This window comes from Quercus lobata, chromosome 12, assembly GCF_001633185.2.
Source record: "Quercus lobata isolate SW786 chromosome 12, ValleyOak3.0 Primary Assembly, whole genome shotgun sequence".
NCBI lineage: Eukaryota > Viridiplantae > Streptophyta > Magnoliopsida > Fagales > Fagaceae > Quercus > Quercus lobata.
The window spans coordinates 22,984,067-22,997,251 of NC_044915.1; the positions used below are offsets into that span (position 1 = coordinate 22,984,067).

The 13,185-nt window shown below is 37.9% G+C and overlaps 1 protein-coding gene across 1 annotated transcript; it reads right to left on the reverse strand.

Moving 5' to 3' along the window:
* Positions 1-1,394: 1,394 nt before the first annotated feature.
* LOC115972326 (methyl-CpG-binding domain-containing protein 4-like) lies at positions 1,395-4,336 on the reverse strand. Its single transcript, XM_031092582.1, has 2 exons — positions 4,194-4,336; positions 1,395-2,156 (listed from the first exon to the last, which is right to left on the reverse strand). Exons 1-2 carry the CDS (start codon positions 4,233-4,235, stop codon positions 1,641-1,643), a joined length of 558 nt encoding a protein of 185 aa, XP_030948442.1. The 5' UTR covers positions 4,236-4,336; the 3' UTR covers positions 1,395-1,640.
* Positions 4,337-13,185: the final 8,849 nt, after the last annotated feature.

Sequence of the window (13,185 nt, forward strand, 5' to 3'; positions counted from 1 at the left end):
TGGTGTGTGTTTGCATAGCAAACGTGGTAGGTATTTTGCGTTTTTTCTTGGGAGAGTGCACTGTTCACGGACTAGCAAGTATGGAAAAACGCAAATGTAACTTTAAAACTGGGTCCCATGGGCTCTATTTATAATTTAAAAATTATTTTACTATAGTGTTTTCAGCAATAAATTTTTAGTTTTCACTAATAAGCAATATCGAAATATACCCTTATAAGACAATAATTTTTATTGGTAAGATGATAATTTTATTTAGAAAGCCTAAATGAGTGCACAAACAATAAAGGGGAACCTGTCTATCAACATCTTTACAAAACGCCCAAGGAATAAATGAGATGGGTTGAAGTCCCCACGTTGAACAAAAGGAAGCCCAATGGACAAGAGAATGAGCCATGCTCCATGCTATATTTAATAGTTAACCGAGGCAATATTTACTAGTTAACTGTTTGATCCAGAATCGGTAGGGCATATAGCCTCCACATTCCTATGTCATCAACAAATGTACCAAACAAGCTAGAGTGGGTAGCAGAAAAGAAAAATTGATAATCTATAATGTAAGCATACTGGGTAACAGGAAATTACAATGGCATTTGGAATGCCAAGTTGCATGACACAGGATTTTTGTGGAGAATGGCAGTGGTTGCTTGTCTCTGAGGAGGAAAATTGCTATGTCAACGAAAACTAGAAGAGCTACATTTGTTCCAACTTCCATAGGTGCCTTCAAGAGAGTGGCATGGTTGGGAAATTAATGGAATTTAGGATTTGGAGCAAATCTAAGTGGCTTTGGCTGTAAAACTCTTTGGTCATTTAGTATCTCCCCACTCAGAGGCTCCTAGATCCTTGAATCCGGCTATTATCACTTATGAGGTCCTACGCATTGTTGCAAAGGCTTCTGTTGGATTCCAACAAGTAACAAGCCACTAAAGCTACCAAACTGCAGTGTTGGGTCCCCCCAACTAAAAAATTACATTAAGCTAAATGTAGATATATGCCATAAGGAAAATGCATGATTACTTGACTGTCATTGCTAGAGAACATCAAGCTAAAGACTGGCTTCATGGAATTGAAGAATCCAATCTAACATGGTTGAAGTGGCAGATGCCTTAGTTGTGAGAGAGGTTTTAAAACTAGCACAACTTGAGAGCTGGAGTAATTGTTCTGGTGGAAGATGATGCAGCACTACTAAGTGACCCCAGTGAAAGAGGAGATGCTGCCTAGCTGGAGTATTGAGACTGTAGTTCACAATATAGTAGGAAGCTTACGAGTACCAGAACTAAAACAAAAAAATGTAACATGTCTATGATCAGTTGAAATGCCAATTCTGTAGCATCTAAAGTTGGAAAATGAACATTTTTGCACGTTTATATCATGCCAACCTTTCCAACACTTGCACAGAAAATGAATGATAAATTAACATAGCAACTAAAGGGTAAAAACTCAATATTACAAGGCAATAGCTATCTAGAAATTCACATTAAATGTGTACTATTATCTGTTCTCCCTACATCATATTAAAAGCATGAACAAAAGAATTACAAGCTTAAAGCCAAATTATCGCAACACCACCCTCTCACCAGATCAATCTCAGAAATACACAAGGCTTGAGAGTATGGATGCACTACAGAATGCTTGACCTGCACTTACTGATAATTTGACTCAGACTTCTCCTTTAGTGCTTTGCTTCTACTACTACCATTACCATTAGAGGAAGGCTTCCTAACAACATAATCAGGAATAGTGTCTTCCATGATCTTTGGGGAAACAAAATCGAAATCTAAAGGAGACACATCTTTGAATTCTGGATTTGCTTTTATAAACGATGCCATCTCATTACGGGTTCGCAATCTTTTCCCTGTGGGTGTAATGAAGTAAGCATCCAATTTAGAGAAATCTTTCCTCAGCACCAAGGTTCTCTTAAAACCTTCTGGAGTCTTTGGGGTGTTGGGCTTGTCAATGACCCAGGTCCGAGTGGCATCATACTCAATATCAGCAGGATTCTCACAAGACACATCAGGTTTTCTGTCGCAATAAAATGGTTCATCAATCAGTTTACTTCTGATTTCTTCAAACTCTTCTTGTGTATCAATCAACCTCCATTTAAAGCATTTGCCACATTGTGCAGCATATAGATCAATTGAATGATTATGTCGTGGTTGCTGTCATGAAAATCCAAATGCAGATTAGCAGACATCAAAGAACCCACCTCCCACCCCCACACCCTAAAAAAAAAAATCACTTTTTTACTTCTTTTTTTTTAATTTTATTTTAATTTTAATAACATAGGGAACCTTTCTAAAGAAAATCCCTTTGGACTCACCTCTAGCTAGTAAGACCTACAGCCAACTAACCCCACCCACTAGAACTAGTTGTTGGGTAATTCAGGGGCATTCACCCTGAAACGTTAAGCAATTTATACTCATGCTTAGGGGCCACTTATTCACTTTTTGCCTGTTGATTAAGTCCAATTATGAATACTCCCATTTTAGTGCTTCTTCAGTCAGTTTCGATTAGTTAAATGAAAAGATCATCCAGAATGGGATTTATATTGTGAGACACAAACTGCAGAAAAAAAGATTTCACCCACACACTTTATTATTAATTCAAAAAACAAAAAGACCCAAAGGCATTTATAATATTCATGCAAATTATACACACACAAAACCCAAATACTCACTTGATTTCCCTTCCTTTAGCCACTCAAATGTTCTAATTTAGCAAAGTTTAGAAGTCCACAGACCACAACTATGATGTGTGTCTTGCTTATTTAATTACTATTGGGTGAGTAGAGTTAAGGATCTGGTACATTGATTCAAATAAATTAGAGTTCAGCCTTTGTTCGATAACCAGTGCCTTCCACCAAAAACAGCATGTAATGGGCTCCAGACCAAGAATTAGCCTCTCAAAATATAAAAGGAGGAGAGGGGAGGGGGGGGGGGGGGGGAGATAAGGCTACCTACCAATCATCACCTTTGTTGATAGTTTCTATGAAGTTGGTGTTTATCTTTAAGTGGACAATTACTAAAAGTAGCCATAATTTAGCAATTACAAATTTTTAAGTAAGTCTAAATTGGAGGTCTAGGTTTCCCTTGAAGCAAACCTTGTTGTTCTTATTTTCTCCCTTCAAAATAAGAAGATTTAAGAAAAGAACAGCCTGGAAAATTAACAAACTACTAACAAACCAATTCATTACTCTATTAGTTACATTAGCGCGTAACACACTAGCCACAGTGCTAAGATACCATTTCCCAATTAGAAATCCATGGATCACAAACTGTCTCTCCCCACCGCCTTTCGTTATAACTATCATTCATAAAGACTCACAAATCTAGTCCAATTTCAAAAAGAAACACATATGTCTGATTGCACATAAGGAGTCATCCAAACCAAAGAGGAAGAAGTAATACATTAAGGAACATAAACTAAAGCATTTATCACCATGTTATCATATCAACAGAGACCCCCACATCGATACTTAGCTTTGTCATCAACAATAATCCTCATATTAAAATTTATATGGTAAAAATCTTTTTAAGCCGATTTTTCTTCAATACCATCAACAAATCAAATCGAACACTACAGTCCTCATAACCTTTCAATCGTCAGTTCCAAAAACAAATCTCAACGTTTTTAATTCAATCAGATCACTATTAATAAAAACCCCATGATCACCCTGACAACACCTACGTATTTTCTTTTTTCTCCTCTGATTTTCAGACCCCAAACCCAAAACTTTTGTCTTTTTTATATTAGAATTATGAGTTACAAGTCTACAAACCATTCATAGCAAGATTCAAACCACTGTAAATTCCAATCAACAAAACAAATAACTAAACAAGTAAAGGAACAATACCTATTAATCTATAACAATAACTCTCTTCTGGGTTGCCTAGAAAACAAATCAAACATAACAAAAAACAAAAAATTTGAAGCACCCCAATACTTTAAAAATACATTTCTTTTTTTATCTGTTTCAGCTTCCCAAAAAGTGTGTGACTAATTTAACAGATTTCCTCAGTCCCAAATAGTCAAACAGATCTAACTCCTAACATCCAAAACCAAAAAGAAAGATGATTTCTTTGCTTCTATTTTCTCAATTCTGTGTATTCTGAAAGACCCTTTACCTTGATTATGAATATAGATTAGATGGGGTATTGAAAAAACATCAAATCTTGGAATTTGAATCTGAATCTTACCTTGGATGGGGGTTTAGGGGTTTCTTGGTTGTTGCCCTTCATAGCGTTTTTCTCAATCTCTTTGTTTTTTTTGCCTGGAAGACTTTGTTGTGTTTGTTTTTGAACGTGTAAATTATAGCCAACCAAACGGCTCCTAAGCTTTGACTATGACTATGAGTGACAGAGAGAGAGAATAACGTTACCTGTGGGATGACACATAAAGGTCACGTGGATAGGATTAGAGTAGTGTCACGTGGAATGGGCGGTAGGTGAAAACTGAAAGTGAAAAAGTGATGATATCATTTAGTATGGGTTTGGTAGCGAAGAGTGGGCTGTCCAAAACGGGTACCCAAACCGACCCGATTTCAGATGATTTTAATGGGTGTGTACTTTTTTTTTTTTGGAGAAATTAATGGGAGTGTACTTGACAGGTGTTACGATTGATGATTTAAAATTCGACGTAATCGAATCGAGGGCCGGATTTCCTCTTTTTAAGTCCCCTTTAAGAATCTCTACACGACAAAACTCTTCTCTTAGTAGAATATTCACCTAGACTAGGGAGGGCTAAAAAGGGGATATATCTCTTTCGTTCAAAAGTTCTAGGAAAATGTTTTCTTTTTGAAATTATTTAGGAATATGTCCTTATTTTGAAACTCGATTTTTAGAAAATCGAGTTTTCATGTAAAACTCGATTTTTAGAAAATTGAGTTATAAGCAAATCAAACTTTAAAAAAAAATTTAAAAAAAAAAATTATGGAACTCAAGTTCCTTATTGAAACTCGATTTGTTTCTGAAACTTGATTTTAAACAAATCGAGTTTCAAAACAGGGACATATCACTAAATAGTTTCAAAAATGGGGCATTTTACTAGAACTTTTGGGCGAAAGGGGTATATCACCATTTTGACTTGGTTTCAACCAAATGGCAAGCACCTATGAGGAAGTGCACCATCGAATTACTGAGCTTGTTCCTGATTGGTTAACAAGGAGTTTTGTTCTCCACCACCCGATGTGAATGGGTTAAGTAGAAACTTGATTCAATTTGACATGTGGACATCCCTAGTGAAGACCTGGCAAATTTGGACCTAAAAACATTAATCCGATTCAAATTCAACTCGACTCAACTCATTTTTAAAGAAGGGACATTATAACTTTTTTCTTAAAAAATATATATTTGAAGGTAATATGTAAAGTTAGACATTCCCTCTTAGTGAAAATTGAATTAAAATCAGTTTTTTGAACTATGTTTAGTGGCAACATTTAACATGTGGTGATATATTGTACCTGATAAGTATTGTGGTCCACGATTTTTAATATCTTTTTTATTTATTTTATGGTGATGATATCATTAGTGAACAATAAATTGTGTAAACTTCAAAATTTATGTATTATTTAATTTTTATTTTGGAGTATTTTTATTATTTGTTCTCTTGTTTGTATTAAAAGGACAACAAAAATAACACAATTATTATTATTATTATTATTATTATTATTATTATTATTATTATTATTATCATTATCATTATCATTTTTTGATAGGTAATAAGAATATTATTAAACAAACTTTAACACTAACGAAAACAATACAAGGTGTTCATGATGGTAAACACAAGGAAATGCAACAAACAAACAAACAGCATCAAACAACAAGAAAAAACTTAAAGTGCACAACTAAGAAAAGAAATAAATTCCAAGATAGTAGAACAATCCGAGAAGCCCCAACACTTAGATCAATCAAATAAGATCTTCTGGCATAAAGCTTGTAATTGAACCAAAGATTTCTCAATATCCTCAAAAGAGCGCCGGTTTCTTTCCATCCAAACAATCCACATCAAACAGCCAGGAACCATATTCCATATGTCTGAATTAAATTTTCCTAGCCAATTGCTCCAACAATACACCAGGTTATCCACAGAGCCTGACATGACCCATTGGATCCCAAAAATCTGATACATGTAAACCCACAGTGAGTGAGCTACAGGACAATGAAGGAGGAGATGATCCATAGTTCTTCATTACGATGGCACATACAACACCAATTCACCAAAATGTGCCCCTTAAGCATAAGATTATCCAATGTAAGGATCTGCCCATGAATCGCTGTCCACACAAAAAATGCCACACTCTTAGGAATCTTAACTTTCCAAACGCCTTTCCACGGAAAATTAGAGGCAGATGCACCTCGAATATTATTGTAATAGGACCGAGTATCAAACTTGTCATTCCCATTGAGACACCAATGAGAAGTGTCACTCCCAACATCCCTAGGGATCTGAGATTGAATGAATTCAAGGAAAGAGAATGTAGACTCTAACTCCCTTTCATGAAAATCCCTATAAAATCTCACATTCCAAAATCTATCATTTCCACCCTCCCGATAGCATAATACATTAGAAATGCAAGCATCCTTGTCATTAGAACACACATACAAATGAGGATAGAGCATTTTAAGTGTGTTCTCTCCAACCCACTTATCATGCTAAAAAAGGATACAAGTGCCATCACCCACCACTAGGGCCATATGTTTGGAGAAACTCTCCCATCCATCATGAATACCACGCCACAAACCACATCCGTGGGCCCTTCTACATGCTTTAGTAGTCCACCCCCCTTGACCCTCTCCATATTTAGTTGCAATAACCCTCCTTTAAAGGTGAGTGCCTTCTCTTCCAAACCTCCATAACCATTTCCCTAACAGGGCTTTATTAAAATGCACTTACTTCTTGATCCCCAAACCACCCAGTTCTAACGGTAAACACACCTTCTCCCAAGCCACCAAAGGATACTTGAAACACTCTTCTAAAGATCCCTATAAAAAATTTCTCTGAATACGCTCCAACCTATCAGCCATAGCTACAGGGATGACAAATAAGGATAGATAGTACGTAGGAAGGCTAGAAAGAGTACTCTTCAACAGAGTAAGTCTACCCCCCTTTGATAAATAAAGACGCTTCCAACCTAAGAGTTTCTTCTCCATCCTCTCTAAGATAGGATTCCAAACAGATGTTGTTTTATATGGAGTACCCAACGGCATTCCCAAGTATTTCATAGGCAGACTATCCACCCTACAACGAAGTATGGCAGCCAAAGCATCTATATTTCCAACCTCCCCAACCAGAACAATCTCACTATTCCCTGCATTTACTTTCAAACCAGTAACTGCTTGAAAGCATGTCAAAGCCAGCCTAATAGATATCAACTGATCTCTAGAAGCATCACAAAACAAGATGGTATCATCGGCAAACAGCAAGTGTGAAATGCATACCCCTATAGAGTTAACTAGCCATATGAAAACCACTAAACAGACCACACTCTTCAGTTTTCTTCAAAATCCTACTTAGCACTTCCATTATTAAAAGGAAAAAAAGAAAGGACAATGGATCACCTTGTCTCAACCCACGGGAGCTTCCAAAAAAACCTATCGGAGAACCATTCACCATAATAGAGAAGCGAACAGTAGTTATGCAGGCCTTAATCCACCCCCTCCATTTCACCCTAAAACCCATTCTACCCAACAAATAGAATAATGCATCCCAATTCACATGGTCATAGGCTTTCTCAATATCCAATTTACAAATCACACAGGGAACATGACTCTTCAATTTGCTATCTATGCACTCATTAGCAATAAGCATTGAATCCAAAATTTATTTTCCACCAACAAAAGAATTTTGAGACTTAGAGATGAGACTATCTAGCATAACCCTCAATCTATTTGCCAACACCTTAGACAACAACTTGTACACACTCCCTACCAAGCTAATAGGCCTAAAGTCCTTAACATCAATAGCATTATTTTTCTTGGGAATTAGAGCGAGAAACGAGGCATTTAAAGACCTTTCAAACACTGAATAGCTGTGAAAGTGCTTAAAAACAGCCATGACATCCACCTCCACCACACTTCAAAATTTTTGGAAAGAAGCCACGGTGAATCCATCTGGCCCAGGTGCTTTATCCCCCTCTATCTCCATCAAAACCTGGGTAACCTCTTCTTTAGAGAACTCCCTCTCCAAAGACAACCTTTCATCCTCTCCAATACAAGCAAAATCAAGTCCATCCACAGTTGGACGCCACATACTTGTCTCTGTGTAGAGATTTTGATAGAACTGAATCACCTGAGATTTAATAGCAGATCCGTCCTCATATAAGACTCTATCTACCTCGATGCTTCTAATGTGATTAGCTCTTCTATGAGAATTCGCTAATCTATGAAAGAACCGAGTATTGTTATCTCCTTCCTTCACGAACAAAGCACGAGACTTTTGTCTCCAAAAAGTCTTCTAAAGCAGCTAATGCTGCAATATCACCTTTAACCTGTATTTGGCGGGATTGTTCCGCATTGGAGAGACCCAACAGTTCTTCCAAAGCATCAAGACCCATTAATTCAGATAGCAAACACTTCTTCCTAAATGCCAAATCTCCAAATTCTTCCTTATTCCACTTCTTGAGGTCTTCTTTAAATGCCTTTAATTTCTAAGCAAGAACGAAACTTGGGGATCCTATAAAGCTATACTCCTCCCACCATTATTTAACTCTCTTGACAAAGCCCTCAACTTTAAGCCACATGTTCTCAAACTTAAAAGTATAGCGACCCCTACCAACTCCACTAGCTTCCACCAAAAGCGGACAATGGTCAGAAATAACACGAGGGAGCACCCCTTTGAGACACATCCCCGAAATGATCCACCCAATCTATAGAAACCAGAGTCCTGTCTATACGGGGCATAGCTTGCGGCTCGGCATCTCTAAACCAAGTGAAAGAAGCCCCATCCAATGGTAAATCCACTAGATAATTATTCTCAATAAAGTCCGAGAATGCAATCATGGCTGAGCTAAAAGTCTCACAACCAAGCCTTTCACATGGGTATCTAATAATATTAAAATCACCAAATAAGAAACAAGCTATGTTCCACTTGACACGTACCTTAGACAACTCCTCCCAGAAAGCAGCCCTATGATGATCAGCATTGGGACTATATAAACCAGTACAAACCCATTCGAAACCATCCAATACTCCCATAAGAAGAACACTAACAGAGAACTGACCAACAAATACATCAATTTTCTTGACCACTCGTTTATCCCAAATCAGCAACCCCCCCCCCCCCTTCAAATGTTTGAACTGCATCCAAAACAGCCCAATCAATGAAGGGGCTACCCCATAAGCTACGCACAATAGCAGAATTTAAAGAAGAAAGTTTAGTTTCCTACAAACATACAATATCACATCTCCATTCCTTCAAAAGATTCTTACAAACCTCCCTTTTTTTAGGGTTAGTTAACCCCCTAACATTCCAAGAAAGAAGTCTTAAGAACATTTATAACTACCAACTACCCCCAGTCGACGAATCTCTGTTCCGAGAGTAAGTCCCATCATAGTTTACTGTAGATATCAAACCCCGCAATTTCCTAAGACCTTTCTATCTAGCTTTAACAGCGATTACAACCATCATTAGCTACCTCAAGACAATCCTGTTCTAATAAACGAAATAAAGCCACACATTAAGCTTCATGTTTCACAATAGGAAAACCCACCATTTTACAGAAGCTATTCATCATTGTAGACACTCATTTCGAATGTTCCACCTTTGACGCATCAAGCTCACCCTCTTCAGCCACCGTACTCAACACCATATCCTCAGCTACCCTAGGGACCCACTAAGACAATGGATCACACTCTAGAGGACCATTCTCCCCTTTACCCGAATTTGTATTGCCAACTCCACTTTGTCCCCATGGAAGAAATAGAAGCTCAGACTCACAATTTTGCATTCCATCGGCATACGCAACTTCCGGCACTGTTTGGAAGTCACACCCCTCTTTGTCACTCACGCATGGTACTTCCATAAGTACTTCCTCCACCTCTTCAGACCAAGGGTCCCCCTCCCTACCCAAATTATTCAAGGAAGAAAATTGATTCGAAATCTCCCACTGATGACATTAGAGAGGATCACCACCCATTGCCTTATCCTTCGGCGACAGCACCACTTGATGTGAGCCTTTATCCATAACATCGGGCTGCCCAAAACTGTACGAGTCCACATTGTTCCTCGGATCATCTCCAATCTGCCTCTCAACCTCCCAATCAGGAAGGGAAGCCACCGATATGGGGGCGAGAAGCTTCGCAACTAGGAGTTTAGCCCTCATCGGAGCCACAGGAACCACCATCAGAGGCTCCGCTGCTACCCCAGGTTCCCTCGAAGTCTCGCTTAACCCACTCGTGTCCTGATCGCAGAATATTCTCACATTCAACCCATTTGGATCGGGATTATTTATTGCCTCTAAATGGGTATTATCTATCGGGTTAGCTAAATGGGCTTGGGCTTAGGTTTGATTAATCCTAGGCCCTACTACAATAGGCTTAAGTGGCTTAGCTTAATCCAACCATGAGACAACCCGTTTACCTCCATTTGGTTTAAATACTCTTAAGGCTAGGTTGGCAGAAGTCAACTTAAAATAAATTTGTGTATGGGTCTGCCATTTATATTCGAAACAGTAATGGCAGAATCTCCCCTAATCCTGTTATATCCCAAATTACCTCCAGAATTTTGAAATTTCCCATACTTCCTCTGGTTACCAAAATTGATAAACTTCTTGCCAGTCTGGCCACCACCAGCCATTGGACCACCACCAACACTACCTTTTGATGTCCTCTCTGCCACCAATACAGTATTCTTGCCCGATAAGAACTTGTCTAATTCTTTCTGAAACACACACCATCTAGAACGATTCAAGCTAGCTGGTATCATCACACAACCACGCCGCTTACCACCATAATACACAACTATATCCACAAAGAGACCAGCCTTATTCGATTTTCCACAAAATTCAAAAAATTTATTATTTTCCCTATAATGCTTGCAAAACAAGTCCTTCCCCGGAACCCAATCCCTTATATCAGCAAAATAGGATCGAATGCATTCTATACCTCTATGTCCCACCCAAATGGAACTTTTGATATTTCGGCAACTCTCATGAATAGCATAAGAATCAGTTCGCCCTCCGTCAAACAAGAATGAAAAAACCTTATAATCAATACAAAAAGAGCCTTTATTGCCCCCTCGACCATCGGGAGGTTTAGGTGCTGTGGTTTGGGAAATCGGTTTAACATTGTTGGCTGTTATAGTGTTGGTTATTTTTGGCGCTGTTTGTGTAGGCGGGTTGGATAGAGTTGTTGGTGGTGGTGATGGGACAGTCGAAGGTGGACAAAAAAAGTGGTATGGGTAAAAGCCATAAGGTGATGAAAGCAGGGATGGGAAGAAACCAGGAAATTAAGGGGGTGTCTGGTTGAATGAGGGTGGTAAGAAGGGAAACAGAGGTGGTGGTGGTATTGCCTGAGAGTTGCGGAGTGGAGGAGAGGGTAGGTGATTAGGAGGGGGCAGCGTGGAACCCATTCACATCACTTTCCTGGCATTAGACATGCATAACACATGCACCTCAATGAATACACCCTTTTTAATTGATGTGGCACTGTTTTAAAACTAAAAAAAAGCCTAATTAGCAACTATAAAGCACGGGTGCGTTTTCGGATTTGGGTGCAGGTGCGAGACTCAACAATTTTTGAAAAAGTAGGGTGCGGGTGCGGTGATTAAAAAATTATTAAAAATATTTTTATTTATATTTTCTTATATTTTTACTATTAAAAAATTCTTAAAAAACACATTACTATGGCCTTGGTTCACAAAACAAAGAAAGAAGAAGGCAAGAAACACAAAAAAAAAAAAAAAAAAAAAAAAAACAAAAACAAAAAAGAAAACACAAAGAAGCAACAAATATTCAAAATAAAATTGAGGAAGGATAGATTTAGGATGTTTGGACCTCATTTAAAGCCGATTTTGGCTGTTCCGGCATGATTCAAGGCTGATTTTGGCCTTTTTCATTTGTTTCGGCCGTTTCAACCGTCGGCCGATATGACCTGATTCTGACCGATCAGCCTAGTTCGGTGTGAATCGAAGTCGAGCCAGCGCGAATTGAAGTCGAGTTGGCGTGAATCCCAAAAAAAGAAAAAAAAAAAAAACTCAAATGCGGCATTGATGCTTGGGTAGCGATGTCGGTTGCCACACCCCGCATTGGACTCTGATGTGGCACCCTCCCAACTGTGTCAGTGCTTCCTAGATTAGCAACCAGAGTGCGCTCTCTCTATTTTGGGGGATGGGGCTTAGTGAACCATATTGTTGGTTGCTGATTAGGTCTTTTTAGTTTTGAAATTGTGCCACCTCATTAAAAAAACTGTTAGGCCAATTTGGTTACTCCAGCAGATGGAGTATGGAAAAAAGGTCGAAATGAAGCTTTTTTGGAAAACAAAGGGACCAATTTGACTTATGAAAAATTGAAGGGAACTTAGGGCTTGTTTGGTTTCAAAAAGTGGTGTATTCACTTTTCATTTTCTTTATTCTATATTTAAATCCCAAATTTTATTATAGAAAAAAACACTTATTTCACATTTGATAGTGTTTGGTAAGTTGTTTTGAATATATAATTTAGGTATAGAATACATCATACCCAGGTTTGGTCATTTTTTTGTATTTGTTTTTAAAAAAAGTAACTTTTTTCATTCACGCACATCACATCACTAAAAGAAAAAGTAACTTTGTGTTTTCACAATATTTACGAATGCCATTGTATTCGTACTCATAGAAAATGAAAATGCTAAAAAGTTGTATTCATTTTTTGTATTCAAATCCAACTTTTAGGATATTAAAAATGAAAACTGAATACAAATGTTAAAACCAAACCAGTTTTTTAGTGGTGGGACCCATTAGAAACTGAAAATGAAAATAAAAAATGGTGCTTTTTTCAGCTAACCAAACATGCCCTTAAAATTCTGGTAGTTTTTCAGAGGCAAAACATATGCTTTGACAAAAATGAAAAAAAATATCTAGCCTAGGGACCTTAGACATTCATACCTTAAAAGAGATTGCTTCACACGGATAAGGTATGTCAGCACACTATACAAATTGATTCAAGGTGCTGAAAGTTAATTCATTCTTCGTCATTGCTGTCCTGAAAATCAT